The 25,509-nt window shown below is 50.9% G+C and overlaps 4 protein-coding genes across 8 annotated transcripts in view; 2 read left to right on the top strand and 2 right to left on the bottom strand.

Annotated features, from left to right (window-relative positions):
* Positions 1-1,879: 1,879 nt before the first annotated feature.
* Positions 1,880-6,766, top strand: CHRNA10 (cholinergic receptor nicotinic alpha 10 subunit). The gene is made up of 5 exons (XM_043582233.1): positions 1,880-1,982; positions 3,500-3,825; positions 4,261-4,415; positions 5,118-5,650; positions 6,309-6,766. Exons 1-5 carry the CDS (start codon positions 1,880-1,882, stop codon positions 6,764-6,766), a joined length of 1,575 nt encoding a protein of 524 aa, XP_043438168.1.
* On the bottom strand, positions 5,903-18,387 carry ART1 (ADP-ribosyltransferase 1). 4 transcript variants are annotated; one of them, XM_043580368.1, is made up of 5 exons: positions 18,283-18,387; positions 12,059-12,176; positions 10,989-11,769; positions 9,829-9,870; positions 5,903-8,253 (listed from the first exon to the last, which is right to left on the bottom strand). In XM_043580368.1, the coding sequence occupies exons 2-5, from the start codon at positions 12,119-12,121 to the stop codon at positions 8,174-8,176; spliced, it is 966 nt and encodes a 321-aa protein (XP_043436303.1). In that variant the 5' UTR covers positions 12,122-12,176; positions 18,283-18,387; the 3' UTR covers positions 5,903-8,173. The 4 variants fall into 4 exon arrangements, with proteins under 4 accessions (XP_043436303.1, XP_043436305.1, XP_043436306.1 ...); XM_043580370.1 differs by having other exon boundaries at positions 11,004-11,769; XM_043580371.1 differs by having other exon boundaries at positions 11,083-11,769.
* A 1,488-nt stretch (positions 18,388-19,875) lies between these two features.
* Positions 19,876-23,692, top strand: ART5 (ADP-ribosyltransferase 5). 2 transcript variants are annotated; one of them, XM_043580348.1, is made up of 5 exons: positions 19,876-20,485; positions 20,672-20,867; positions 21,828-22,557; positions 23,162-23,194; positions 23,282-23,692. In XM_043580348.1, exons 2-5 carry the CDS (start codon positions 20,775-20,777, stop codon positions 23,386-23,388), a joined length of 963 nt encoding a protein of 320 aa, XP_043436283.1. In that variant the 5' UTR covers positions 19,876-20,485; positions 20,672-20,774; the 3' UTR covers positions 23,389-23,692. The 2 variants fall into 2 exon arrangements, with proteins under 2 accessions (XP_043436283.1, XP_043436282.1); XM_043580347.1 differs by having other exon boundaries at positions 19,877-20,485; positions 23,279-23,692.
* A 598-nt stretch (positions 23,693-24,290) lies between these two features.
* The window catches only part of XNDC1N (XRCC1 N-terminal domain containing 1, N-terminal like), a 38,259-nt gene continuing 37,040 nt past the window's right edge, over positions 24,291-25,509 (bottom strand). The window contains 1 exon segment of the mRNA XM_043580366.1: positions 24,291-24,812. Coding sequence (XP_043436301.1) covers positions 24,433-24,812 — 380 coding nt within the window. The 3' untranslated portion in view covers positions 24,291-24,432.

The following is a 25,509-nucleotide window of genomic DNA, read 5'->3' as shown; positions in this document are numbered from 1 at the left end:
GGATCAAATACTTAAATATAGGAACTAAAACTGTAAAACTCTTAGAAGAAAATACAGGGCAAAAGCTTCACAACATTGGATTTGGCAATGATTTATTGGATATGACTTCAAAGTGCAGGCAAAAAAATAATACAGTCAAACGGGACTTCATAAAATATTTAAAATATTGTTCACCAAAAGAATATATCAACTGACTAAAACAGCCCATAGAATGGAAGAAAATATTTACAAATTATATACCCTATAAGGGCTTAATATCCAGAATATAGAGAGAACTCCTAGAACACAACAACAACAAAAAAACAATTTAAAAATGGACAAAAGGCTCAAATAGACACTTATTCAAAGAAGACATATAAATGGCCAATAAGCACACGAAACCATGCTCAACATCACTAATCATTAGGGAAATGCAAATCAAAACTATAGTGAGATACCAACTTATACCCATTACGATGGCTACTATTTAAAAAAAAGAAAAAATAATAAGTGTTGATGAGGATGTGGAGAAATTGGAACCTTTGTACCCTGTTTGGTGGGGATGTAAAATGTTATGGCTATTATAGAAAGTAGTATGGCGATTTCTCAAAAAAAAAAAAAAATTGAATTACCATATGACCTGGCAATTCCATTTCTTGGTATATATCCAAAAGAACTGAAAACAAAGTCTTGAAGAGATATTTCTATTTTCATATTCAGCAGGATTATTCATACCCAAAATGTGTAAGCAAGCCAAGTATTCCTCAAGGAATGAATAGATAAGCAAAATGTAGCATATGCATACAATAGAATATATAAAGCCCTAAAATAAGAAAGTTCTGACATATGTAACAAAATGGATCAATCTTGAGGATATTATGCAAAGTGAATCAACTGATCTCAAAAAGACAACTACTGTGTGACTCCACTTACATGAGGTACTTAAGTCAAAATTATGGAGATAGAAAGTTTAGAACTGTGGTTGCCAGGGGCTGGAGACTTGTGAATCTAAGTGTGTGTTCCTGAAGATATCACTGAGATTATAGTTGGTTGACTACTGTGCATCAGACAATATGCTGGGCACTTGCCTTGCATTATTGCTTGTCTCATTTAATCCTTTCAAAGTGAGGACTGTTAATCCCATTATCCTGTATGAGAAAACCTAAACCCAGAGAGTTTCAGTAGCTTGCCCATGTCAGACAACTCATAAGACAGAGCTGAAAGTGACTCTAAAGCCTGTGTTTTCCCTGCTACCCCATATCACCTATGGTGTTTGGGCATGGGGAAAACACTGAGGCTCCGATTGGGATGGCTGTAGGGAGCTGGAGGTGAGGATGTGAGCTGCATCCCCTGCTCTGTGGGGCCACCTGGAGGAACCTGAGGCTCAGTTCCCATTCCCACCAGGAGGGGAGAGCTTGATTGGCACAAAGTGCCTACCTAGCCTGGACAGATGTGTTCGATCTCTCACTGGAGGCAGAGCTGACAGTTTAAAGGAGGCTTCAAGAATTCAGTAATGGTGGTAGAACTCGGAGGACAGCATCATCCATGGGTCCTGCTTCCTCACACCCCTGATCCTAGGATCTCTGTGCCCTCCAATACCCCAGGCTGGGCTTCAGCTGAGCCTGGGTGCTGACTTACAGAATTTGAATAATTCAGGGCCCGGTAACCTAAGGTGTCAGTTTCAATTACTCTGTTCCCATGGGCACAGGTGTCCCAACCCTATAATTAAGCTAATGAAAACGGCAAAGGGGGAGGGGCCTGCAGCCCTATGCCTCAGAGGGCTCAGAGCTGATGGAGTCCCTGCCCCGTTCTGCTGAGAATGTGCCAGGTTCATCCGGAGTCCAGGTATGGAGAACAGAGAAAGGAAGTTAGGGGGCTGAAATAGAAGGAGACAGGAGGAATGAGTGGAAGGAGGAAGACCAAAGTCAAAGAGGCAGAGGCCAAGAAAGAGTTACAGAAGAAAAGACAAAAGGAAGTGGAGACGGAGATGCTGAGTGAGAGAGGTAAAGGGGGGTGGGGGGGCAGAGACAAGTGCAGGGGCAGAGGCCAGAAGAGGAAAGGACTAACAGAGGAGAAAGAGCAGATGCCAAGATCCAAGTACTTAAATCCAAGGGCAGGTACAAATAGGAGGGTGAGAGAACTGGAAGAGCCGCAGGGCTCCCCAGAGGGTAGCTGGACCCAGCAGAGATTTCAGTCTTACTTCTGACTTGCAGGTATCGTCCACACCATCCCTGCCAGCAGAGCCTGATGCTGCCCTCAGTGGGGCCAAGAGGCTCACACCCAGAGACCTGCCCCACCTCTTGCTGTGGCAGGGCCATGGGGCCCCGGAGCCACCATCTCAGCCTAAGCTTCTCTGTCTCCAGCCTGGGCTTTCTGCTCCTGCTCTCGCTGCTTCCAGGTGTGAAGCTCAGTAAACCAGCCCTGCTTCTCTGGGCACTGCTGCTGTTGCCTTCCTCCCCAAATCTCTCTCCACACCCTATTTCTCTTCACTACTGTGTGGGGAACAAGTGTTCTATCTGGGTATCATGGAGGACAAAGGTGCTGAAGGGGACAAGAGAAGACCTGCCTGGCCGGGGGGGGAGCAGTGATGGAAAAGCCAGGGTGAGGGGGCCAGATCATGAAGGGCCTTGAATGCCAAGCTGAGTTTAGACTTTATTAGCAGGCAACAGAGAGAGATATTGAACACTTTTAAGCAGCTACTGGCCTGGTCAAACTTGAGTGCTTAAAAACCTGATCTCAGAAATGTGAAGGTTGGTTAGAGAGACTAAACTTGCAGCAGGGGCAGTGAGAAGTCCTCTCAGCTTCAGAGGTGAGTAGACATTCAAAAGATGCCCAGTAGCATGGCTGGCAGGACTCGGGTACTGGTAGGATTGCAGGGGGAGGGGGCAGAAAGGAGGGATAATTCCCAGATTTCTGGCTGAAATCACTGGGGGATGAGTGCTGTTTGCTGAGATGGGGAACACAGAATAAGGAATAGGTTTCAGAGCATGGGAGGAGGAAATGAGTTCATATTTTGGACCTACAGCCTTAAAGGTACCAATAGGACATTCGGGAATGAATTGTATTTATGGGTCTGGAGCTCAGGAGAAAAATCTGGGCTGAAAAAAAAAGGCCAAGGACAGGATTCTGGGGAACAATACTTGAGTCAGAGGCTGAAGACAATGTGGTATGTCACAGAAGTCTAGAGAAGAGAGGATTTTCAGAAGGAGGGATAGCCCACAGCATCAGAAACTTCGAAGAAATCCACAGAGGTGCAGCTGGATAAGTGGAGACAGGTTTGAGAGACTGGAGCGGGGCGGGGGGGGGGGGGGCGGGCAGCAATGGGATTAACAACAACACCTGGGTGAGAGATGAGACTCCTATCATCTGTTTAGGCCCCTGTTGCATTTGCAGTAGGGCAAGCAGAATCCAGGTCCTTAGGAAGGGAAAGGGTGGGGGAAAAAAACAGTCAGCGTACTCCAGAAGACAGTACCAATTTAGCAATTTAGTCCTCAGCCTTCACCTCACTCATCCCTGGAAGCAGTCCAGGGAGGAACTAGAACCACAGCTAGATGGACAGAGAAGACATCAGGAGAACCAGTCAGATGGCCAGGAGATAGCACAGCAGGTGACAGGTGCCAGCCTTGTGGGGATAGAGGGTGTGAGCAGAGGGCCCTGGACAAGGGTCTCAGATGCACAACCCTGTTTCCTGGTCCCCCAGAATGCTTGGGAGCTGAGGGCAGACTGGCTCACAAGCTGTTCCGTGACCTCTTCACCAACTACACAAGTGCCCTGAGACCTGTGGCAGACACAGACCAGGCTCTGAACGTGACCCTGGAGGTGACATTGTCCCAGATCATTGATATGGTGTGTTGTGGTGCAACCTTGGAGCATGCCTGTGGCAGTGTCAAGGAATTGGAGGGGGGGTGGGGGGGAGGGAGTGAGAGAATGGGATTATTCTCCAAATAATTCTTATCTATAAACATTAATATTAACAATAATAACAGCTACTAACTGTTGGATACTAACTGCTGGGTGCCCACAGTGTGTCCACTACTTGCACACTTGGATTCCTGCCCAGCAGGGATTATCACCCATGTAACTACTGAGGAAACTGAGACCTAAAGAAGAGTGGAAAACTGTTAAGGTCACATAGCAAGGTCAGGCCTGGGTAGGAACTGGACTGTGAGCCAGCTGCGTTTGTGGGTGCCGTCCAGAACTCTGTAGGTGAGTGTGTACACACAGGGAAGGGTGTGCATATATGTGTGCCCACACCTGTGCCTACTCCCTGCCACCCACTAGGATGAGCGGAACCAGGTGCTGACCCTGTACCTGTGGATTCGACAGGAGTGGACAGATGCCTACCTACGATGGGACCCCGATGCCTATGGTGGCCTGGATGCTATCCGCATCCCCAGCAGTCTCGTGTGGCGTCCAGACATCGTACTCTATAACAAGTACTGCCTGCCTGGGACCCTCCCCCTTCCATCTGTTGCCCTTGGCTCTAGGTTTGCACTGATTCCCCATCCCCACAACCTAACTTGGTTCCTGGAAGCTTTTCCCCCAGGACCCTTCTAAGCTGCCAGCCCCTCCATGATATGCCCCACTTTAGACTCTCCCAAGCCAACCCAGGCTGAATGTCTCCTGGGAACCCACTGTGTGGTCTAGGGGCCATTTCTGTATCTCTCACAGAGAGGGTTCTGGGGTACAAGTGCCTCCTGATGGCATAGTCCACCCTTCCAGGCCTGCTCCAAGTCTCCCAGGACTCCCCGACGGCCTACCTAGGGACTTCCTCTAGGGCCTAACCCTCTGGAGCATTCCTTTATGCCACCTAAACCAGTTGTGTTTCCCAGACAACACATGGCTCTGCATATTTTCCCCCAGGGGCCCCCTAGGAGATTTGCAGATAACACAATGCAGCCAGGTGCCATCTTTTACAGATGTGTTTTCACCCTGCCCTGGCCTAGATCCGTGTCTCCTCTAGAGTCTGCAGGCGCCACCCCTTCTGAGCCTCCAAAGGCACGCAGGGCCCTCTCTGCCACCCCCTCCACCCTCCAGGCGGTCCCTGGTAACCCACAGGGCCCCGGGGGTCACAGAGCTGCTGCAGGAGTCTGCCTCCCAGCAGCGTCCTCAGGTAGCCCAACCCCGCCCGCCCACAGGGCTGATGCACAGCCGCCGGCCTCAGCCAGCACCAACGTGGTTCTGCGGCACGACGGCGCCGTGCGCTGGGACGCGCCGGCCATCACGCGCAGCTCATGCCGCGTGGACGTGTCGGCCTTCCCGTTCGACGCGCAGCGCTGCGGCCTGACGTTCGGCTCGTGGACGCACGGCGGGCACCAGCTGGACGTGCGGCCACGCGGTACCGCCGCCAGCCTGGCCGACTTCGTAGAGAACGTGGAGTGGCACGTGCTGGGCATGCCGGCACGGCGGCGCGTGCTCACCTACGGCTGCTGCTCAGAGCCCTACCCGGACGTGACCTTCACGCTGCTGCTGCGCCGCCGCGCCGCCGCCTACGTGTGCAACCTGCTGCTGCCCTGCGTGCTCATCTCGCTGCTCGCGCCGCTCGCCTTCCACCTGCCCGCCGACTCGGGCGAGAAGGTGTCGCTCGGCGTCACCGTGCTGCTGGCGCTCACCGTCTTCCAGCTGCTCCTGGCCGAGAGCATGCCACCGGCCGAGAGCGTGCCGCTCATCGGTGAGCCACGAGGGCGCGGGTCGAGGGTGGTGAGGGGGCGGGGAGTGAGCCGTCTCCTCCGTGAGACCGGCCCCCGCCCATCCCCAGCCCAGCCGTGCCGGCCCAATTCGGTGTGGGAGTTGGGGGTGAGGGTGGGGGTGTTCCGGGAGCATGCCTCATTCTGAGATTGAGGGGAGAGGGTAGGCCCCTTCCAGGAAGACATCCTCCCCCTCACCCGTCGTAACAGGCAGTTTGCATTGAGTGCTGGCTGTGTGCCAGGTCCTCTCCTAAGGGCTTGTCATTTATTAACTCAGGGAGCCTTCACCACAGACCTGTGAGGTAAGTTCTGTTGTTATCCCAGTTGTACCAAAAGAATCAATAACTTGCCCCAGATGGTGCTTCTACATTTGAGAGCGTGGCTTTCATGGATTGTGAGGGAGTGCAGAGTCCAGCAGTGAGGAGAACAACTAGGGAGCACGTGGCTTGTGAGAACTCACTTGTAGGAATAGGGGATGAGGAGACCTTGGCTCTTATGTCCTTCCTGGCTCCATCCATTGGGATTGGAGGGTCCTGAGAGCCTCATGGTGGATGAGCTGGTGCCTATTTGTGTTGAGGCAGTGGGCAGACTCAGGCACCCTGAGTTCTTGTTTTGGGCCCCAGCTCACTCTCTCTCTTTCAGGGAAGTACTACATGGCCACCATGACCATGGTCACATTCTCCACAGCGCTCACCATCCTTATCATGAACCTGCATTACTGTGGTCCCAGTGCCCGACCAGTGCCAGCCTGGGCTCGGGCCCTCCTCCTGGGACGCCTGGCACGGGGCTTGTGCGTGCGGGAACGAGGGGAGCCCTGTGGGCAGTCTAGACCACCTGAGTCACCCCCCAGTCCCCAGCCTTCTGATGAAGGGGTTCACCCTCCAGCAGTTCCTTGCCATGAGCCACGGTGTCTGTGCCATCAAGAAGCCTTGCTGCATCACGTAGCTACCATTGCTAACACCTTCCACAGCCACCGGGCTGCCCAGCGCCGCCATGAGGACTGGAAGCGGCTGGCCCGTGTGATGGATCGCTTCTTCCTGGGGATCTTCTTCTCCATGGCCCTGGTCATGAGCCTCCTGGTGCTGGTGCAGGCCCTGTGAGTCCCAGGGGTCTGATGCAGCCACAGCACCCCCAGACAGAGATGGAAAGGCCAGGTGGTTGTTGGCTCTCAGGCCACCCAGTCTCTCCCCACTGTGCCTAACAGCCTGGGACACCCTTTCTTCAGGATCAGCACTGCCGATTTCACAAACCACAGGGATCGCTTGTCTACATACCTTAACCACTAAGGGAAATCCAGAGTTTGCCACTCCCTTAATCCCTATGGAAGAGAAACTCTAAGAAGGGTCAAAATCAAAATGCAGTCCTGGAGGAACAGAATTGAACTTTGATGCTGAGTGTTAGAAATGTTAGAGTGGCAAGGGTGCAGGTTATATGAGAAACAGAACTACCATGTTTCTTTGTCTTCTCTTACTTCCTTGGTGGCTATTATTTTAGGAACTTGGTCTTGCCAGTCCCTGCCTAGGACTCAGGGTAAAGGATTCAGGATTCTAGTTTCCAGAGCAGGAGGTCACACCAGAATTTTGGCCCCAAAGCCCCAACTCATAATAAAGTAAGTGTGTGCCTAGCACCTCTTCAGTGTCCTGTCTTAACCCTTGGGACCCGTGGTAGTGGAAGTTGGGGATCCAGGATTGTCTCTCTAGAGACGGGAACCTTAGGACACATAGATCAGAGCAGAAATTATATGTCTTTGCTGACAAGAATTCAATTGCGCATTCAGTTGAGACCCTGGCAGAGAACCTAATGCTGTCTCTGCTATTTCTCCTGCTCTCTACTGTCTGGAGCTAGAGCCAGTCCACATCATTCCTACACACTGACATTCAGAGAGCTTGAAAATGTCCAGAGCAGGGCACTGCAGAGATGAGCCATTCGCAAGATGTTTGTTCCTTTTTGATTTACACGTTTTCTAGTACTACCTCTGTGCTTTAGACCCAGTCCCTGCCTTCAGGAAGCTCACCGTCTGATACAGGAGGCAAACATGAACACGTGGTGTAGAGAAGCATCTAAGGACCTGTGGGAGCAGAGAGGCAGGACCCCTAGCCCAGCCAGGTGGGAGAAGTCAGAGAAGGCTTCTTGGGAGAGTGAATAGGAGCTTTCCAGGTGCACATGTGAGGCATTTGAGTAATACCAGCAAATGCTCTGGCCAAGTGCTTTCCTCCCCATTCCCCCCCAAACTAGTTTAACCTCCAAGTGAGTTGTTGCCTGTTGTAGAGACCCCCGTGTCTATTCAGTGTCTCATTCTTAGAGCCTTGGCTAAGGCTCAGTCCTCAGATTCCCTTATTTCTCCATCAGCAGGCCTGGCAGCTACCAACGTCCCAGAGTTCCCAGCAGATGGAGTTACCATGGATCCTGGCTGCCTTTAAAGCACACATGTGGCCAACATCCCCATGTTGGGTAGAGGCAGCAGGCAGGGCTGTTCAGTGTTGGAAGGATGATGGGAGGCCTGGAGTCTATGGAAAGGTTCCTCTGACAAGGAGCCAGAGTGGCAGTAGGAGGGACCAGACTGCAGAAATGGGGCCTTGACTCATGGCTGTGGGAAAAACAGAGGCAGAGAGAGAAGTTTTCAGGGTAAAATGAGGTACATAAATAAGACGAAGAGGAGCGAGCAGAGTGAGCTGGAAACACAGACACACAAAGTGTGATGGGAGCCAGAGATGCAGAGATGCAGACCATGGATTCAGGGAGGAGGGTAGGCAGATGAAAGAGCCCCAGTTCCCCTTCCAGAGGTCACTAGGTTGGTCTATGCCCCTGCCCCCTACTGAGACAAATGAGGCATCACAGAGTGGGTTGAACAAGGGGAAGAGATATGATGAGAGCTCTAGTGATGCTCATCTTTGCCCCTCTGCGAACCCCTGATAGAAGTACTGATGGACCAGGGGGAATCCTTAACTTGTCCAGTGCTTGAAATGACATTACCAGAACTCAAGTTGGTTGGAGCCTGGAGATACGGCTTCTGACCCTGGCTCTGCCACTGACTCCTTCTGTCACCTTGGGCAAGTCATTTCTGTCTCTGGGTCTCCTTTACTATATAATGAAGGTAATACTCCCTGTTCTTCCTCCTTCCAATAGTTTATTGTACAGTAAGGATAAAATAAGATGGTGTCTGGAGAGAAATGGGGACCAGGTAGTGTGGTGGTTCAGAGTGTGGCTCTAGAGCTGGGCTCTCTGGACCCCACCCCTTATTAGCTGTGTGTGTAGGACTGGTTGCTTCACTTCTCTGGGACTTAGTTCCCTCATCTGTAGAACAAGGGTGATGATAGTACCTACCCCACTGGGTCATGGTGAGGATTCATGGCGTGGTGTGCCTGGAGCATGGTGTGGGACTGTGTAGTGGAGAATGGTGGGAATAAAGTAGATGCTAGGGCCCCCTCCTTCACACTGTTCACAGAGCCCTGGAGGAGGGAAGAGGGACCTGAGGGGGATAAGTGGCTAGAGTTTCTTTCTTGGGAAGGGCCTATGCCAGTTGGTTCCCCTGGAAAAGCCCCTTCCCACCTAGAGAAGTGGTGGCTTAGGCAGGCCCTGGAATAGTGGGTATTCAAGGGAAGAAGAGTCACAACTGAAAGGGACCTGGGGATCATCTAGTCTAATATGCTTATTATACAGATAGGAAAACTGAGGCCCAGAGAGAGCGAGTAATCACAGAGAAAGGGCAGAGCTCAGATAAGATCCCAGGTCTCCAGCACCCAAGACCTGACCTCAACCTTGGAAGGTGGTCTACAGGAGCCCTGAGGTTAGTAATAGAGACAGTGGGTTCTGCAGCTGAAGGAGAAGGCCCAGAGAGGACTTTGGGAGTGGTCCCTTCCCTTCATCCCCCCACTGCAACCTGGATCTCTCCGGTGCATGATCATTGACCTTCTGTGAAGGAGAGGGCCCCATACTTGGGGGCAGGTGTATCAGCTTGCATGACTACTGCCCCATACACACATCTATGTCCTCTAAGAGAGGTTAGCAACCCCCACAGGTGTCTACTTAAGAGAGTTTACTTGTTTTGATTAAAAGAGGGTTGTTTTCCTTTCAAGAGTGACATGCATTCAGGAGGGGAGTCCAACCCCAGGGCACCCTGCTCATCCTTGAGCTGAGGCCCACATAGGCTTGCAGCTCTTACCTGAGTTATCCAGACGGCAGGGCCCAGACTTGCACTGCTTATCTGTAGGGAAGAAACAGTAAATAATCAAAGTCTCAATAGCTCTCAGGTCAGGAAAGAACCCCCAAACCCTGTGGTCCATCCCCAACTCATTCAAGGAGAAGCTGATACATTTTCTTCTAACTCTGCTTCCTTATGGTGGGACCTCCTTTGCCTACATTTGACTTGACCCATGAGCAGCAGAGCCAGAAGGGAGCCAGCCCTCAAAGCCAGGGTCTATTCTGGGTACCCTCCTGCTTCCTTGGCCTGTAGCTTTGCCTCACCTCTCCCTCTCCCATGCCTTGTCCCAGCCAAGGAGGCACTAGTTTATGTATTTTGCGTGTCTTTTTCATCTTCCATTAACTCATGCAAGCTCATGGTGCTGTCCAAGGTGAGAATGGTAGCCATACTGGACTTTCTCCTATCTTAGATGTGGTCCACAGTTCCAGGCAACAACCTGCTTCTAATTATGCAAATTAGGCCTCACAAGCCCCTGGGCATCATTCGGCCAGGACCAGTAACCCCCAACCCCTTCAGATATTAAGAACCTGAGGCTGGCCTCATGATTCCATCTCTGGCCAGTCCTGGAGGATAGACAGGAAGAGTATCCGAGACCTGCCACAGCCTGAGCTGGAACTTTGGGGCACAGCCCCTAACGGCTATCTCACCACCCACCTGCACCCCTACCCAGCGCACACGACAGCACAGGATTTCCATTCAGCCGAATGCATGTGCTCCTCTTGGAAGCTGAGGTTGGGGCTCTTAATCAGACCCGGCATCAATGGTCTGGGTGTCAGTGCTATGGCCAGAAATTAATTGCCTTCCAGCTTCCAGCTGGGAGAAAAGCCTGACCAGTTCTGTTTGGCTCTCAAATGTCCATAGACACCTGTCTTGGTCAGAAAACCCTCTTCAACCTCCCAGCAGGCAAGTGGCCAGCTCTGGCTTAAGCACCTCCAGGGACAAGCGTCGTACTACCTCAGAAGCTTGTCTCCCCTTAGAGGCAAGGGGGTGGAGGGGCAGAGGGACAGAACTGGGTCCCCCTTACTATTAATTTATTTGTAATATTTGTGTATGTATCCCCTGAAAACAGAAGGGGAGGCCCATCTTCTGCATAGATGCTGATCAGTGCATCCCCTGCTCACCTTTAATGTACTCACAGTTGTATGTGCTGCGCTTGCCCAGGGCCCGGAGGTAAATGCGGGCAGGGCCCTGGGCTGGTCTGCTGGCATTGATTACCTGGAAGGTCTCAAAGGGGGGGATCAGCACCTCATCCTCCCCAGGGAAGAAGGAGTAGCCCTTGATAGGTGCCCCAAGGCAGGTCCAGATGCCAAAGAAGGTGTCCTCCCCAAACTGCTGGGCTGCAACATTCTGTAGGGAGGCGGAGGCAAATCCTCCCAGCCTTACGGTGGCTCCAGGTGCTGCTGGCCGGAAGCGCAGGCCATGCACCCCTCGGAACACCTGGCGGCACTGGGGTGAACGCTGGCCCCTACCCAGCAGCTGCAGGGCCTCGGTCAGCAGGAAATGGAGTGTCTTGAAGGAGAAGTGGTGGAGATAGGAGGCTCGGGAGCGGCCCGCCTCCCGCACGGCTGCGTTGAACTGCTTGTGCAAGGGGCTGTTGGCTGTGTAGGCCAGGAGGGCCACCCCATGCTCATCGCGGAAGCCAGGGGGTGGCAGGGGCAGCCGGGTAGGGCTGGGGCCCCACTCTGGTCCCCAGGCCTGGCGCTCCTGCCACTGGCTGCTTGCCAGTGCCCAGCCGTCAGCATACACTTTGTTGGCCTGGAACTCTGTTTGGTTGAGATCCGGGAGGGCAGCTGTCATGGCTGCTGCACAGCCAGCATACTGGTCATCAAAGGAGGCTGGGGCCATATCCAGGGGCATTTCTTGAGAGAAGAGGTCTCGTTGAGTGATGGGGTGGCTCTGGGCCTGAGGGAGAGGGAGCAGTAAGGACTGAGAGGATGAGCCTCAGGAGAATGGGAGCCTGTCACCAAATTTCTCCACTTAGATGATGACGCTGAGAGCCCCAAACGCACCTGGAGGGGAAGGGGATTGGGAACGACTAGCTGCAGAGACCAGGGTCTGGGACTGTCCCCTCGGGCTGGGCAAGCCCCAGAGGAAGCATCAGTCATTCTCTCCTCCCATGGCTCCTCACAGGAAGCTGACAACTCAGCCGACAACTCCCTGCTGACATGGGGACGGTGGAGGATAACCATACCTGAAGTGCTTCCATGAGGCCCATGGACACAAGCAGCAGAGACACCATGGCAGGAGGCTGCATGTTGGAGGTAGCCCTAGACAAGTTACTATCTCTCTTTGGGTCTCAGTTTCTTCATCTAGAAAATGAGAATGTTAATATGTAATTTCATAAACATTAATTGACACCTAATCTGTGCCACTCCCAGTGCTTGGCACAGAGTCACAACATAGAAATGAAGGCTCGAGAGAGAGTAGACCCTTCTTGCTGGAACATAGGAATATGGGAGACTTCCTGGAGGAGGTGTTACCTGAACAAGGTCTTTCAGATAAATAGGAGAATAAGGCTTCAATCAGTGGAGACTGGGATAGGAAGATTGGCATTTGGGGTGGGAAAGGAGTCGTGGGTAGCAGAAATGAGAAGAGCAAAGGTGTTGAATGTAAAAAGTGAAAGACATTTTATCCAGCACGGCACAGCTTGCAGTGTGGGAATGTTGGGGCCGTTCGTGAAAGGTCCTGACTACCACAGTAAGAGGTCTGGGCTTCACCCAGTGGGGGATGTGAGGCTGGAACAGGGCAGATCCAGGACTGGTCACCTGGTGGGACCATGGCAGTACTCCAGGTATAAGATCCAGCCATCCTCCCCTCCTGCAGTCCTGGTGCCAACTGAGCCCTCCTCCCCTAAGCCCTCGATTGCTTCCAGGGCAGGGACAGATGTAGACCCCCCAGGTGGTAAAGGAGAGGGGCTGGGAGTTGGGGAGAGGATGAGATGGGGAGTGAGGCTCCAAGAAGGCAGAGTCCAGCTTGGGGTAAGGATTGGAGCAGACAGTCTCTCCGTGTCCTCTCTCACTCTTAACTGTGCTTGCTGTTACTGTGACAGTAGTATCCTTTCGGACCTTTTTCTGTGCACATGCAAGTAATTTAATATTTAAATATGCATACACACCTAGTTTTCTGTACACAGGCTGCTTTTGGTTTTTATTTTCTTTTTTTTCAAAAAGGAAAAGGAACATGCCTTTTCATGTTTCACATACATCTCCTGTAACCTTTTTTCCAGGAAACAATGTATCAAGGATTTCCTTCCACATCATACATTCATATCTACCTTATTCATTATAATGGCAGCATGGGATTTCATAATATAGCTAAACGATAGTTTGTTCAACTATTTTCTTCTGGGCACACATTTTGTTTGTAACTTTTTGACATTTTTGACATTACACATAATACTTTATGAACATCCATGCATGTAAATCCTTATCTACTTATGGGCATATTTTTATAGGAAAGATAAAGAAGTGATATAATGTTGAAAGGATATGAATTATTGTTTATTTGGCACTGCTAAATTACCACCCAGAGGTACTAGTTTGCCCTTCTGCAACAGTGAATGAGAGTGGCCTTTTCTCTATGTCTTTGCCAGTTCTAGTTATTATGATTTCTCTCTCTCTTTTTTTTTTCTTTTCTTTTTTTTTTTTTTTTTTGAGAGCAAGAATCCCAAGAGCACTCCATGCTCAGTGCAGATCCCAACAGGGTCTTGATCCCACGACCCTGGGTTCATGACCTGAGCCAAAATCAAGAGTCAGCCTCTCAGCTGACTGAGGATATCTATTTTCTAATTCACATTTCTGCTTACTAACAGGATCAATCTTGACTTTAATGTTTAATGTTTTAAAGGTTTAAGTTTTTTAAATCTTTTTAAAAAATATTTAAGAGAGAGAGAGAAAGAGAGAGAGAGAGAGAGAGAGAGGGCAAGCCGGGGGAGGGGCAGAGAGGGAGAGAGAGAATCCCAAGCATGGAGCCTGATGTGGGGCTCAACCTTATGAACTGTGAGATCATGACCTGAGCCAAGATAAAGAGCCAGACGCTTAACTGACTGAGCCACCCAGGTGCCTCTAAAGGTTTAATTTTTTTTAAAGTAATACATTTTCATTGTTCAGAATTTAAATAGTCCAAAAGGCACACAATAAAATATCTTTCTCTTGCTAATTCCTCACTCCATCTCCCCAGAGGCAACCAACATTCCCATTTTCTGTGTATCCTTCTAAAGATACTCTATGCACATATAAGCAAATTCAAAGATATTTCTATTTTCCTTCTTATACACAAATGGTAAAACAGTTAGTGGTTCTCTGAGAATCTGATGAAAGGTGAAACGTCTCCTCAGAAAATGGAGGGGCATCTGGGTGGCTCAGTCGGTTAAGTGTCCAACTTCTGCTCAGGTCATGATCTCACAGCTCATGGATTCAAGCCCTGCACCAGGCTCTGTACTGACAGCTCAGAGCCTGGAACCTGCTTCATATTCTGTGTCTCCCCCTCTCTCTGCCCTTCCCCTACTCATGCTCTGTCTCTCTCTCTCTCTCTCTCTCTCTCTCTCTCAAAAAGAAACATTAAACTTTTAAAAAAGCAAATGGATGTATGTACCCTCACCCAATGTTACATAAATTTCAGGTGGTTATGTCTCTGCCCCCAGTCTCATTCAGGTTAAGCATCCCTGTTCTATAATCTGCTGGGTGGGAGGAGGCTAAACTTTGATGGTTCAGCCCACCCACAAGTCCACACACAGGGGCAGTGGATAGTTCTCGTGCATGCTGATACCTCAGCTTATGCTGAGCTTCCCACCTCTAGTTTTCCATGTTATTTTTGTGCCCAAGACTTTCTCCATCACCCTGTAAACTTGCTCAGGGCAACCCAAAAGTGCAGGGGATTTAATGTTCCCAGGGACAACCCTTAACCAAGGAAGAATGGTAGTCAGATTCCCTTTCCCACAGAGGGTACCCAGTGGGATTAAGCCCCAGTTGACCACAGTGGTCACAGTGTGCTCATTAACGCACTTTTTTTGGGGAGGGGGTGCTTTTCTCTTCTCCATCCCACTTTGCCACTTTTTAAATTTTATTTAATGTAATTTATTGTCAAATTGGCTTACAACACGTGCTCATCCCAACAAGTGCCCTCCTCAATGCCCATCACCCACTTTCCCCTCTCCCCCACCCCCTATTAACCTTTAGTTTGTTCTCTGTACTTAAGAGTCTCTTATGGTTTGCCTTCCTCCCTCTCTGTTTGTAACTATTTTTCCCCCTTCCCTTCCCCCATGGACTTCTGTTAAGTTTGTCAAGATCCACATATGAGTGAAAACATGATATCTGTCTTTCTCTGACTGACTTATTTCACTTAGCGTAATACTTTATCCATTCATCAGTTGATTGACATTTAGGCTCTTTCCATAATTTGGCTATTGTTGAAAGCGCTGCTATAAACATTGGGGTACATGTGCCCCATCCACTTTGCCACTTTTAAACTTGTACTTTCTGGGATCAACTTACAAATAAGCTCACTACACCCAAGTCCTTGTCTCTGGATTGGCTTTTGGGAGACTCTAAACCAAGAGAGGGGGTCTTTTGGGGTCACAAATCATCAGAATGTGGTCCAGAACTGTTCTATTAGCTTGGACCCTAGAATGATCATATAAGCAGCAGACCTGAGCCCAGCCAGCAAAAAGCTGAGGCAGACTGGCAGCTTGAAGCAGAGCAGCCTAAGCAAACTCACTTTAGATTAGACAATCTATAGTCAGCCCAAAAACCTGTGAACATGTGAATAAACCTTTGCGTGCCACGAGATTTTATGGTACAGAGCAAAATGGTTATGCAGCAAAACCTCACTAGGCCAACTCTATCTCTTGCCATCTCTCTGCTGCCCTTGTTTCTATCCTCATCTCTACCCTGCAGAGACAAGGCAAGAAAAGAGAGAGTTCATAGGCTTGGGATAGGGAAGTCTGAGTTCTGAAGTGAGAGTGAGGACCTTGAATCATGTGGCCTAAGATACTAGCAGTGAGGATGGACCCAGAGTCATTAGGTATAATTTACTAGACATGGTGTCTGATGGGATATAGGGGGTGCAACAGAGGGAAAAATCAAGGATGACATACAGATTCCACACTCCAGTCTGCTAACAGAGGAGGAGCAGAGACACTTTAAAAGCTCATTTTGCCCATCCCAGCACATGATAGGTGCTCAATACAAAATGAATGAATAATCAGGTTTAGAGGAAAAATGGTGAGTTCAGTTTGGCATGTGTGGACTCTCAAGGGGCAAATGTCCAAGGGATAGAAGAATGGACAATAAGATGAGACATTTGAGAGTCATGGGTGTATTGAAGTCAGAGAAGACATAAGATCCCCAGGGAAAGGAAAAAGAGGGCTGAGAAGCAAAGAAAAAGCTGCCTGAAGCCAAAGCACAGGCAGACCAAAACATCTTGGGTTTCTAGAGGCTCTTCACTTGGGTCTCATGAAGTACCCTGGTATTCTTGTGATAATTTCCTCTTTAAATTTTTTTTTAATTTTTATTAATGTTTATTTATTTTTGAGAGAGAGAGAGAGAGAGAGAGAGAGAGAGAGAGAGAGAGAGAGAGAGGCAGGCAGAGAGAGAGGGAGACACAGAATCAGAAGCAGGCTCCAGGTTCCGAGCCGTCAGCACAGAGACGGATGCGGGGCTTGAACTCATGAGCCATGAAATCATAACCTGAGCCGAAGTCGGACGCTCAACTGACTGAGCCACCCTGGCACCCCAATAATTTCCTCTTTAGGTTTTATCTAGCTTGCCATTGAAAGAGTCTCATATAATATACCTACCATCTCTGTTATTCACCCAGTCACCCAAAATGGTCACTTCATTCATCAAACACTAAATTAGTTGCCATCTAATCACCATATGGATCCATCCTAGAAACTCCTTTTCTTTTCCCACCCCCACATCCCTTGCCATGGCTGAGGTCTGCCCCTGCCTCCTCCCTGATCTCCCTGCCTCAGCTGTCACCCTGCTAATCCACCCTCCACAGAGCAGGGAGAACAATGTTTCTAAAGCACAGCTGGTCAGGTTGCTTACCTGCTTAAAACCTTGTGTGCCAAACCTAACTGGAAGAAATATTTCAAAATACAGAGTAAAAATGCAGAGATGAAAATTATGAGGGAATACATGAGAACACATCTAGAAAGAAAAAAAAGCAACAAAACACAACTTCCTTCCTTACCCTCAGGACAGAATCCTCCTCATGCTGGCATTTGAGGTGCTCTGTGACCTAGCCCTCCGTGACCTCTTCAGCCTTGTGCTTGCCTTCTCCAGTACAGAACAAAGTTCCAGGTGAGGCTCCACTTCTTCCCTCCCCGTGGCTCTGCACACATTGCCATCTGCTGGGGATGCCCTTCTCCTGCTACCCACCTTTCAAGGCTTAACTCAGGGGTCCCCTTCACCAGGGAGTCTTCTGATGACTCTGTGCTCTTAAATCACCCTGTGCTTCCCTCTGTCACCGTCCTAATCGTACTGTGTTGCCCTTATGTGTCTTTCCCCTCCTGGCCTGTGAGTTTCTTGAAGGCAGGGACCAGCTATGACCTGTTCTGTGTCCCCAGAGCTTAGCCCAAGGCAGCCACAGATGAGGCCACCTGGAATGTTTGCTGAGAGTCTGAGAGGCTTTCTGGGTGCAGCTAACAGTGTAGACCACTGCAGAACAGGTAGTTTGATGACTTTGGTGAGCAGTGTTTGGGGGAATGGGGTGGGGCCAGAATGATGGGGAGGTCATGGGAGGCAAGGAAGTGGAGGCACTGGGCAACCCCTTATATCCCACCTGCCCTTCTGTTTTTCCTCTCATCTTGTTCAGGGTACTTGTCATTTCTCCTTATCCAGATCCTCACTGAACATTTCCTTTTGGGGATGTGACTCTTAAGTCCCTTCCCAGGAACCCCTAAGTTTCTCAATGCCCTAAGCCTCCCTAGGTATCCTAAACCTCTCCATAAAAGGGGCTACGGTCTGAATATCTGTGTTCCCCCCAAATTCATATGTTGAAATCCTAATACCTGCTGTGATGGCTTTAGAAGGTGGATCTTTTAGGATGTAATAAGTTCATGAGGGCGGAGCTCTCATGAATGGGATTAATGTTCTTTATCAAAGAGACCCCACAGAGCTCCCTAGCCCCTTTTACCATATGAAGACATACTAAGAAGGTGCCAGTTATGAGCCAGAAAGAGTGTCTTCACCCGACCATGCTGGCACCCTCAGACTTTCAGCCTCCATAACTATGAGAAATGTTTGTTTATAAGTTATGCAGTCTGGGATATTTTATAGCAACCTGAACAGACTAAAAGTTTCCCTGAAACTGTTCCTAACTCCTGAAACTCCACCATCAATACCCCAAATTTCCCCTTTAAAAGAGTCTTTCCCTGCCCTGTGCCCAGGAGGAGGGCGGTGTGCCCCTTACCTAGGCCTTCTCCAGGGAAGCTGGTGTTGGTCTTCTGCGATGGCCACCAGGGGAGAGGGAAGGCAGGTTTCTCCTTTATACTGTCAGTCCCTCACCCCCTGTCCCCACTCAGCTGCTCAGAAATGTGACACTCCCCCATCTATTTCTGGATGTCTCCTCAAGGCTTGGGAACACTAGCCTCTGCCCAGTCTGCCCTGGGCCTGTGCTCCTCCCATGTGAAAGGGAACCCCTGAAGCCAGAGAGAAGGTGGGCTGAGGCATCGAGGATCCAGGCTGGAATGACTGTCTCCCCATTGGGTTTGGTCCTGTGCACAGCACCCCTGTCCTCGGTATCTTTTACATTTGCATTTTATTCCTTTTATGTGAGCATGGAGACTCACCTAACATGCCAGGAGAGATTCCGAGATTAAGGTGGCTGGGTCTGGCCAGCACTGATTTGCTAGGTGATCTTAAAGGACTTTCTGCTTCTGCCTCAGGGCCTCTGCTTAGTGACTAGATTTGATTCCATCTCTTGGGGCCTTTCTTGGATTTCCATATTTGGGGATGGGGGAAGCACTTGCATCAGAGAGGACAAAACTCTGATCCACTAGATCTGATACCAAGGACTTGTTTCAGCAAGCCTACCCATCCCAGACAGTATCTTCTGTTCCAACAGCAAATGCTGAGGGTCCTCCAGGGACAGAGGCAGCCAGGATACACAGGCAAGATGCTGTTTTTCATAGTCATGGTAGACAATAGAGAAACTCCTGATTTTCTAATCTAGTTGAGCTTTGGGATAGTCGGTCTCATTGGAAGGGGACAAGAGTACTTGTCTTTTTTTTTTTTTTTATTTAAGTTTATTTATTTTGAGAGAGAGAATGTGCACAAGCAGCGGCGGGGGATGGGCAGAGAGAAAGGGAGAGAGAGAATCCCAAGCAGGCTCCATGCTGTCAGTGCAGAGCCCAACACAGGGCTTGAACTGGTGAATGGTGAGATCATGACCTGAGCTGAAAAAGAGTCAGATGCTTAACTGACTGAGCCACCCAGGTGCCCCAAGAGTAGTTGTCTGGCAGCTGTGTTTGCCTGACAAGTGTTCTAGTTTTTTGGGATGCCACTCCTTCCATCTACCTCCCCACATCTCTCCAAGCCTGTATACACAGTTTGTCTATTTGGGGCTATAGGAAGGAGTTTGGGAGAAAGCAGGATTCTTGATGAAGGAAATTCTTTATTTGGCAGGCAGCCTGAGGGGATCGGGCAGCAGGGATGGGGCTAAGTGAGTGAGCCAGACCAGGATGGAGGCCCTGTGGTTAAGTCTAACCTTGTAGGCCCACTTTCGCCCCCGCAAGCAGCAGGAAGCATCTCTTTAAATCCTGACATTTGAGACCCCCCCCCCAATTCCCATGGCCACTGTGAGAGTAACCCTCCCACCCCCAGCGGCTCAGGCTGCCAGAAAGCTGTCCCCAGAGCTGCTTACTGATTTCCTCAGCTGGCCACTTCTCCCATTACCTATGATTTGGCATCCAAAACTCAGAGCCAGGTTATTTATAGACAGGCCCGCAGCAGGGGAGGGGAAAGGCTAGTGTTTATAAACATGGGGTCACCTGAGTCTAAGAGGTCCAGAGAGGGAGGGTCTGGGGAGAAGTGGTACTGGCCCCTGAGGCTGTGAGATAGCTCTGCATCTGGTCCCACCCCACTAAAGGGAAGGGGAACGATGAGTGCCGCTCAGAGGTCCGACCACAAACGCTCCAACGTTTGGGCCATATGCAAATATCATGCAAATCAGCAAATGCACCAGCGGAGACTTTCTGGTGGGCGGGACCCTCGTGGGCCTCCCCGGCGTAGTGGTCTGGGAGGTGGGGCCCAGCCAGGTCAGGGCCCACCTGAGGAAGAGGCAAGTCTCACAAGTCTCACAAGTCTCACAAGTCCCTCCCTCATCCCTGGCCTCGCTCGGAGCCAAAGTGGATTCTGGAGAAAGACCTCGCAGTCCTAGGGGTAGGGAGGTACGCCCCTCGGCCCCTTCCCGCGCCACACCCGCTGCCCCCACCCCGTGTCCGTTGTTGGAGAAGAGAGGTGTCAGGTTACCGCCGCGGGGGCTATAGTTAGCCGCGGGACTTTGTTGATCGGCTGGACTCCCGGGACAGCGCAGCGCCCGCCCGGACTTGAGCCCCCTGCCTCCTGCCCGAGCTATCAGGGCCCCTTCCCACTCTCGCCCCTGCAACTTCCAGGTGGGTTCCCCGGCCTCCCTCCCCCTCCCTTGTCCGGGCGAAGCCAAATAACGGCTCCACCTTTACCATCGCAAGAAGGTCCCCGAGCAGAAGACGCTGAGCTTGGGGGCGACTGGGAACTTGGGGAGCGGAGCCCTGGGGTTTTGCGGAGGACAATTAAATCTAAAGCCCCGCCCACTCCCTTAGGCCCGCCCTTAGCCCCGCCCACGCCCTCCTGGACTGTATCCTGAACGGGGGCACTTCACACCCGAGGAACGGACCCAGGTCTTTGTCCCCCAGCCCATCGCCAATGGTGCCCTCGACATCTGGACCTCGCTTTCCTGAGTCTCCCCCCAAAACGATGCTGGTGGCTCTGCTGATGGCTCTCCATGCCCTCTGGCAGGTAACTGGGGGAAGCTTCTCCCACCACAAGGGGAACAAACAGTTCAGGGGCAGACCAAAAAGAGGTGGACTGGGGGGCTGACTCTTCAAAAATCTCTCCCAGGGACTCTTGTCTAGGATCCCAGTCCTCTTAATCTTCTTCTTCTCAGGAACCTCCATCCCTGCAGGCAGCCCCAAGTTCCCATTCTCTCTCCCTGAATCCTCACCTCCACCCACTGGTCCTCCTAGGATCCTCCTTCCTTCATATCATTCCTCCCCACTTCCTGTCTGCCACCACAGGCGCAGCCCAGGCAAAGCGGCTTGCGCTACCTGTGCGGTGCCCTCCTGCAGCTCCTCCTAGACCAGGGCTTGACCTCCTCCACACACCCCACCCCATGTTTGGAAAAATGGGCTTCTAAAGCAGGAGAAGACTCAGGAGTCTCAGAGCTGACAGTGTCTTGGTGTTGTGGCATGAGGGGGGAAGAGAATCTAAGGATGGAGGCAGGGTCAGGTCACTGGACATTGGCTGTATATTTGTATATCACCTGAATACTGATCTTAGAGCCAGAACAGTGCTTGGAAGTCATCTAGCCCCACTTCCTACCAGGTACAAGAACTTCTCTAATGACAAAATGACCCCATCATGTTGTACAGAAGTGAAGATCTATATGCTGTCCTCACAATATCCCTGTGAGGTAGAAAGTATCCTCAGTTTATACGTGGAGAGCCCATAAAAGTTAAAGAGACATACACAAGATCCCACAGCTAGTAAATGGGGAAGTCTGCATTTGAACCCATGTCTGTCGACTGCAGTGGCTGTGCTATTTAAGCCCTTGAGCTCTTGCCAAATTGCATATACTATATATCTGGTCATAGAAATGAGATACTGTGTTTCTGAATTGATCTGCCACCAAGGGCCCCCGTCCAGTGCTCTGAACTTCTATCCTTTCCTATGTGGCTCCTCTCTTTCCTACATCCATAGGCCCGGGCTGTTCCCATCCTGCCCCTGGGCCTGGCTCCAGACACCTTTGATGATGCTTACGTGGGCTGCGCAGAGGAGATGGAAGAAAAGGCAGCCCCTCTGCTGAAGGAGGAGATGGCTGGCCACGCCCTGCTGCGGGAGTCCTGGGAGGCAGCACGGGAGGCCTGGGAGCACAGGCGTCGAGGGCTCACCCTGCCCCCTGGCTTCAAAGCCCAGCACGGAATCGCCGTCATGGTCTATACCAACTCATCTAACACTTTATACTGGGAGCTGAACCAAGCTGTGCGAACAGGCGGTGGCTCCCGGGAATTCTACATGAAGTACTTCCCCTTCAAGGCCCTGCATTTCTACTTGACCCGGGCCCTGCAGCTGCTGCAGGGCAGTGGGGGCTGCAGCAGGGGACCTGGGAAGGTGGTGTTCCGAGGCGTGGGCACCCTTCACTTTGAACCCAAGAAGCTGGGGGACTCTGTCCGCTTGGGCCAGTTTGCTTCCAGCTCCCTGGATGAGGCAGTGGCCCGCAGATTTGGTAATGCCACCTTCTTCTCTCTAAGGACTTGCTTTGGGGCCCCTATCCAGGCCTTATCTGTCTTTCCTGAGGAGCGCGAGGTGCTGATCCCCCCACATGAAGTCTTCTTGGTCACCAGGTTCTCCCAGGAAGGAGCTCAGAGCCTGGTGACTCTCTGGAGCTATAATCAGACCTGCAGCCACTTTAACTGTGCCTATCTGGGTGGTAAGCCATGCACGAGGGAAGCAGGACTGGTGGGATGGGTGAAACAAACCAGGATGCCCTTTCAGGAGACCCACTTGGTTAATGGGAAAGCTGAGGGCCAGAAGTCAGCTGTAATTACTATTCTCTGTGACTTGGGTTCTGCCATCTCTTAAAAGGTCTTTTAAGTGTTTTCTGGATCTATGAACATTCTCAGGTGATTCTGTAAATATTCTCAAAAGGTTCTATCTGCTGTATAGTCTGACCAATAGAATCTGGTTAAGGAGATTGATAAGCAGAGGAAAGCGACGGGTGCTTCTTCAGATCTCAAGAGGCCCTGGGCTTAATGGGTTTGACAGGACACATATATGATGCTGTTCCTAAGTACTGAGGCAAGGACAGCATGGAGGAGTGGCTGGGGCCAGGGTGGGAGCAGGGACGGATAAGCAAGCTGGAAAGATTTTCCAGGGGAAGAAAGAGGAAAGAAAGTCAGAAGTCAGCATTTTGGAGAAGGGAAAGCTGGATTGAGAAGGGGGAATGGCCCACGCGAGGACCTGGTAGGAAGGGAAGCTTGGGGTATGAGGGTCTGTATCTACATGGAGGCCTCTCATGGTGCTATCTGTTGCAGGGGAGAAGAGGCGGGACTGTGTATCTGCACAAAGTGAGTACTCTTTGCCCCCTCCCTCAGCTGCTTCAACTCCCCCTGGCCCTACTGACCCTTCACCTTCTTTTCTTCTCTCTTCAGCAGGAGGACAGCCAGACTCCACCTCCATCGCCCAGGACTTCTCTCTACTCTCCTGGAAGACCCTGTTCTTGGCACCTAGGGGCTTCCAGATCTCAGGAGTTGGGCCCTGAAAGTTCAATATCTGCCACTTAGGAGTTCTGGGAACTGGTGACCTTCATATGAAGAAGGGAGCTTCGAACAGCCTCGAAGCGAGAAAGTGGTTTCGGACACAGCCCTAGCAGCCACTTCCCCAGGGATGGGGACCCACCCAGCCATCTCTCTATCCAGCCATCTCCCCTCCCAACCAGGATGTGGGGGGATCTGAGGCCACGGCAGGGTGGAGGGAGCCCTGCTGTGTGGTGGTAGGGACTCCCTGGGACAAGCACGGGTAGTACTATGACGATCACTCAATTAAACAGTATTGCAGTGTGGTGACATCAAATTTCATGATTGGTTTATTCCATGAGACCAGACCATCTACTCTGCTCTAGCCTTGCCAGACTCAGAAACTGAGGGACTAAAAGGATGACTTCTTGATCCCTCCTAGACATGGTCTCCTATGCAGACCCCTGTCACATACCACAACTTGCAAAGCAGAAACTTTTAAGAGTCAGAGATTCCCCACAACCTCCAGGAAGGAAGGCAGAAAGGGAGAAAGGGAGGGAGGGAGGGAGGGAGAGAGGGAGGGAGGAAGGAAGGAAGGAAAGGGAGGGGAGGGAAGGAAAGAGGAGGGAAGGAAAGGAAGGAAGGGAGATGGATTCATCGCCCATTTGTCAGATGAGGAATGCAAAGCTAAGGAAAGAAGCAACTTGCTCAAGATCAAAGAGTTAGTATTAAAACCAGGCTCCCTGCCTCCCAGTCCAGAATCCTTTCCACTAATGATGTGAAGGAACTCAAGTAGGAGCCTAAACCCAAGATACCTGGGACCCCATAGCAAGACATTTGTCTGTCCTGCTCCCACAAGAGTCCATTTCAGGGACAAGGGAAAGGGATCTCAAAACGTGAAGAGACAGAGATCCTTACACTCTCTGGAGGCATCTGACATCCAGAACAGAAACTTTATTGAGGCAAGTAAAGCAGCACAGGCTTCTACTAAGTGACCCCTACCCTCACTTATCTAGGCCTCTATACCTAGTAACAGAAGAAGGGACCCTCCCACTGCATCAGGACCCCCCTTAGATTCCCAAATCTTCCTCCTGGGGCAGGTCCCCAGCCGCCTCTGATTCTTGCTCCCTGTGCACTAACACGTGAGCTGGGGAGGAAGGGCCAGACTCTCCAGAAGCTGGAGTCCTAGCCCCTCCAGCATCCTGAAGCCCAGTTTCCGAAGATACCTGGGTCCCCACAAGCCCTGGCACTGTCAGCTCTGGGGTTTCAGGGATGGGGGGGCCCAGATTCTGGAAGCTGTTGCGCACTCGGGTGATGTAGCGACTGAGGACGCTGGCACCTCCGGGTGGTCGGGGTGTCCCTCCCTCTTCCAGAGTCCGCCGCACACCAGCCACCTCACTTTGCAGTCGAGACACAGTCTTGGTCAGCTCTGTCAGTCTGTTGCCCAGGTCTGGGGGTGTGGGGGAAGGTATTGATGGGGATCATCTCAGAAGATGAGCGTGCCCTGAACCACTTCTACCCTCAACAGAATCTCAGGGGACATATGCCTGTGGGTCCTGAGGGAGGAAAACTGGAGAAAGTGAGAGATTGGCTCGTGGGCAGGGGATCAGGAGCAGGCAGAGTCTGGGGCAGATGAATCTGAGTGGGGCTGAGGTGGCCATGAGTTTAGAAGATACAAAGAAGGAAAGGGATCCTCTCCCCAGAGAAGGGGTCAGTAATCACAGGGATGGGAAAGTTTTAATGGGTAGAGATTTGTGCCTCTGCCCCTGTCAGCCCTGTTCCCATCTAACCATCCTCAGGGCCCAGTTTCAATTACACCTCTGCTTTCTCCCATTTCTGGTCCTCTATTCTTCTACCTTCCCAATAGCCTGTCAAAATAATAGGTGCTCTCTCTCTCTCTCTCTCTCTCTCTCTCTCTCCCTTGGGCTCCCATGGCAATTTGGGTCTCTCCTAGCTAAGCACTATCTGCCTACAAAGATGGTTTCTCTTTCTCACCAGGCTGAAAGTTTCCCTTGTGTCTCTGCTTGACATAGTACCCCCTCCCCGCAAGATGAGGCTGGAACAAACGAAATGTAGTGGTGAATGGTGGTTGAGTGAGTGAATAAGTGAATGAGTGAATAATGAGTTAAGTGAGTGAGTGAATGGGT

Source organism: Prionailurus bengalensis, chromosome D1 (assembly GCF_016509475.1).
Source record: "Prionailurus bengalensis isolate Pbe53 chromosome D1, Fcat_Pben_1.1_paternal_pri, whole genome shotgun sequence".
Taxonomy (NCBI): Eukaryota; Metazoa; Chordata; class Mammalia; order Carnivora; family Felidae; genus Prionailurus; species Prionailurus bengalensis.
Note: the sequence above shows the minus strand (reverse complement) of the source record. Positions and strands in the feature narration are given on the sequence as shown.

Excerpts from the sequence above, each read along its gene's own strand:
- CHRNA10 (XM_043582233.1), top strand. The coding sequence starts at position 1,880 with ATGAGTGGAAGGAGGAAGACCAAAGTCAAAGAGGCAGAGGCCAAGAAA. Across the intron at positions 3,826-4,260 it reads TGTCCCAGATCATTGATATG|GATGAGCGGAACCAGGTGCT; the intron begins GTGTGTTGTGGT and ends GCCACCCACTAG. Across the intron at positions 4,416-5,117 it reads GACATCGTACTCTATAACAA|GGCTGATGCACAGCCGCCGG; the intron begins GTACTGCCTGCC and ends GCCCGCCCACAG.
- ART1 (XM_043580368.1), bottom strand. The coding sequence starts at position 12,121 with ATGCAGCCTCCTGCCATGGTGTCTCTGCTGCTTGTGTCCATGGGCCTC. Across the intron at positions 11,770-12,058 it reads GCCTCATGGAAGCACTTCAG|GCCCAGAGCCACCCCATCAC; the intron begins GTATGGTTATCC and ends CCTCTCCCTCAG. Across the intron at positions 8,254-9,828 it reads CTGCCGTCTGGATAACTCAG|CCATGAGTCAAGGCCCCATT; the intron begins GTAAGAGCTGCA and ends TTTTTCCCACAG.
- ART5 (XM_043580347.1), top strand. The coding sequence starts at position 20,775 with ATGGTGCCCTCGACATCTGGACCTCGCTTTCCTGAGTCTCCCCCCAAA. Across the intron at positions 22,558-23,161 it reads TAACTGTGCCTATCTGGGTG|GGGAGAAGAGGCGGGACTGT; the intron begins GTAAGCCATGCA and ends TATCTGTTGCAG. Across the intron at positions 23,195-23,278 it reads GGACTGTGTATCTGCACAAA|CAGGAGGACAGCCAGACTCC; the intron begins GTGAGTACTCTT and ends TTCTCTCTTCAG.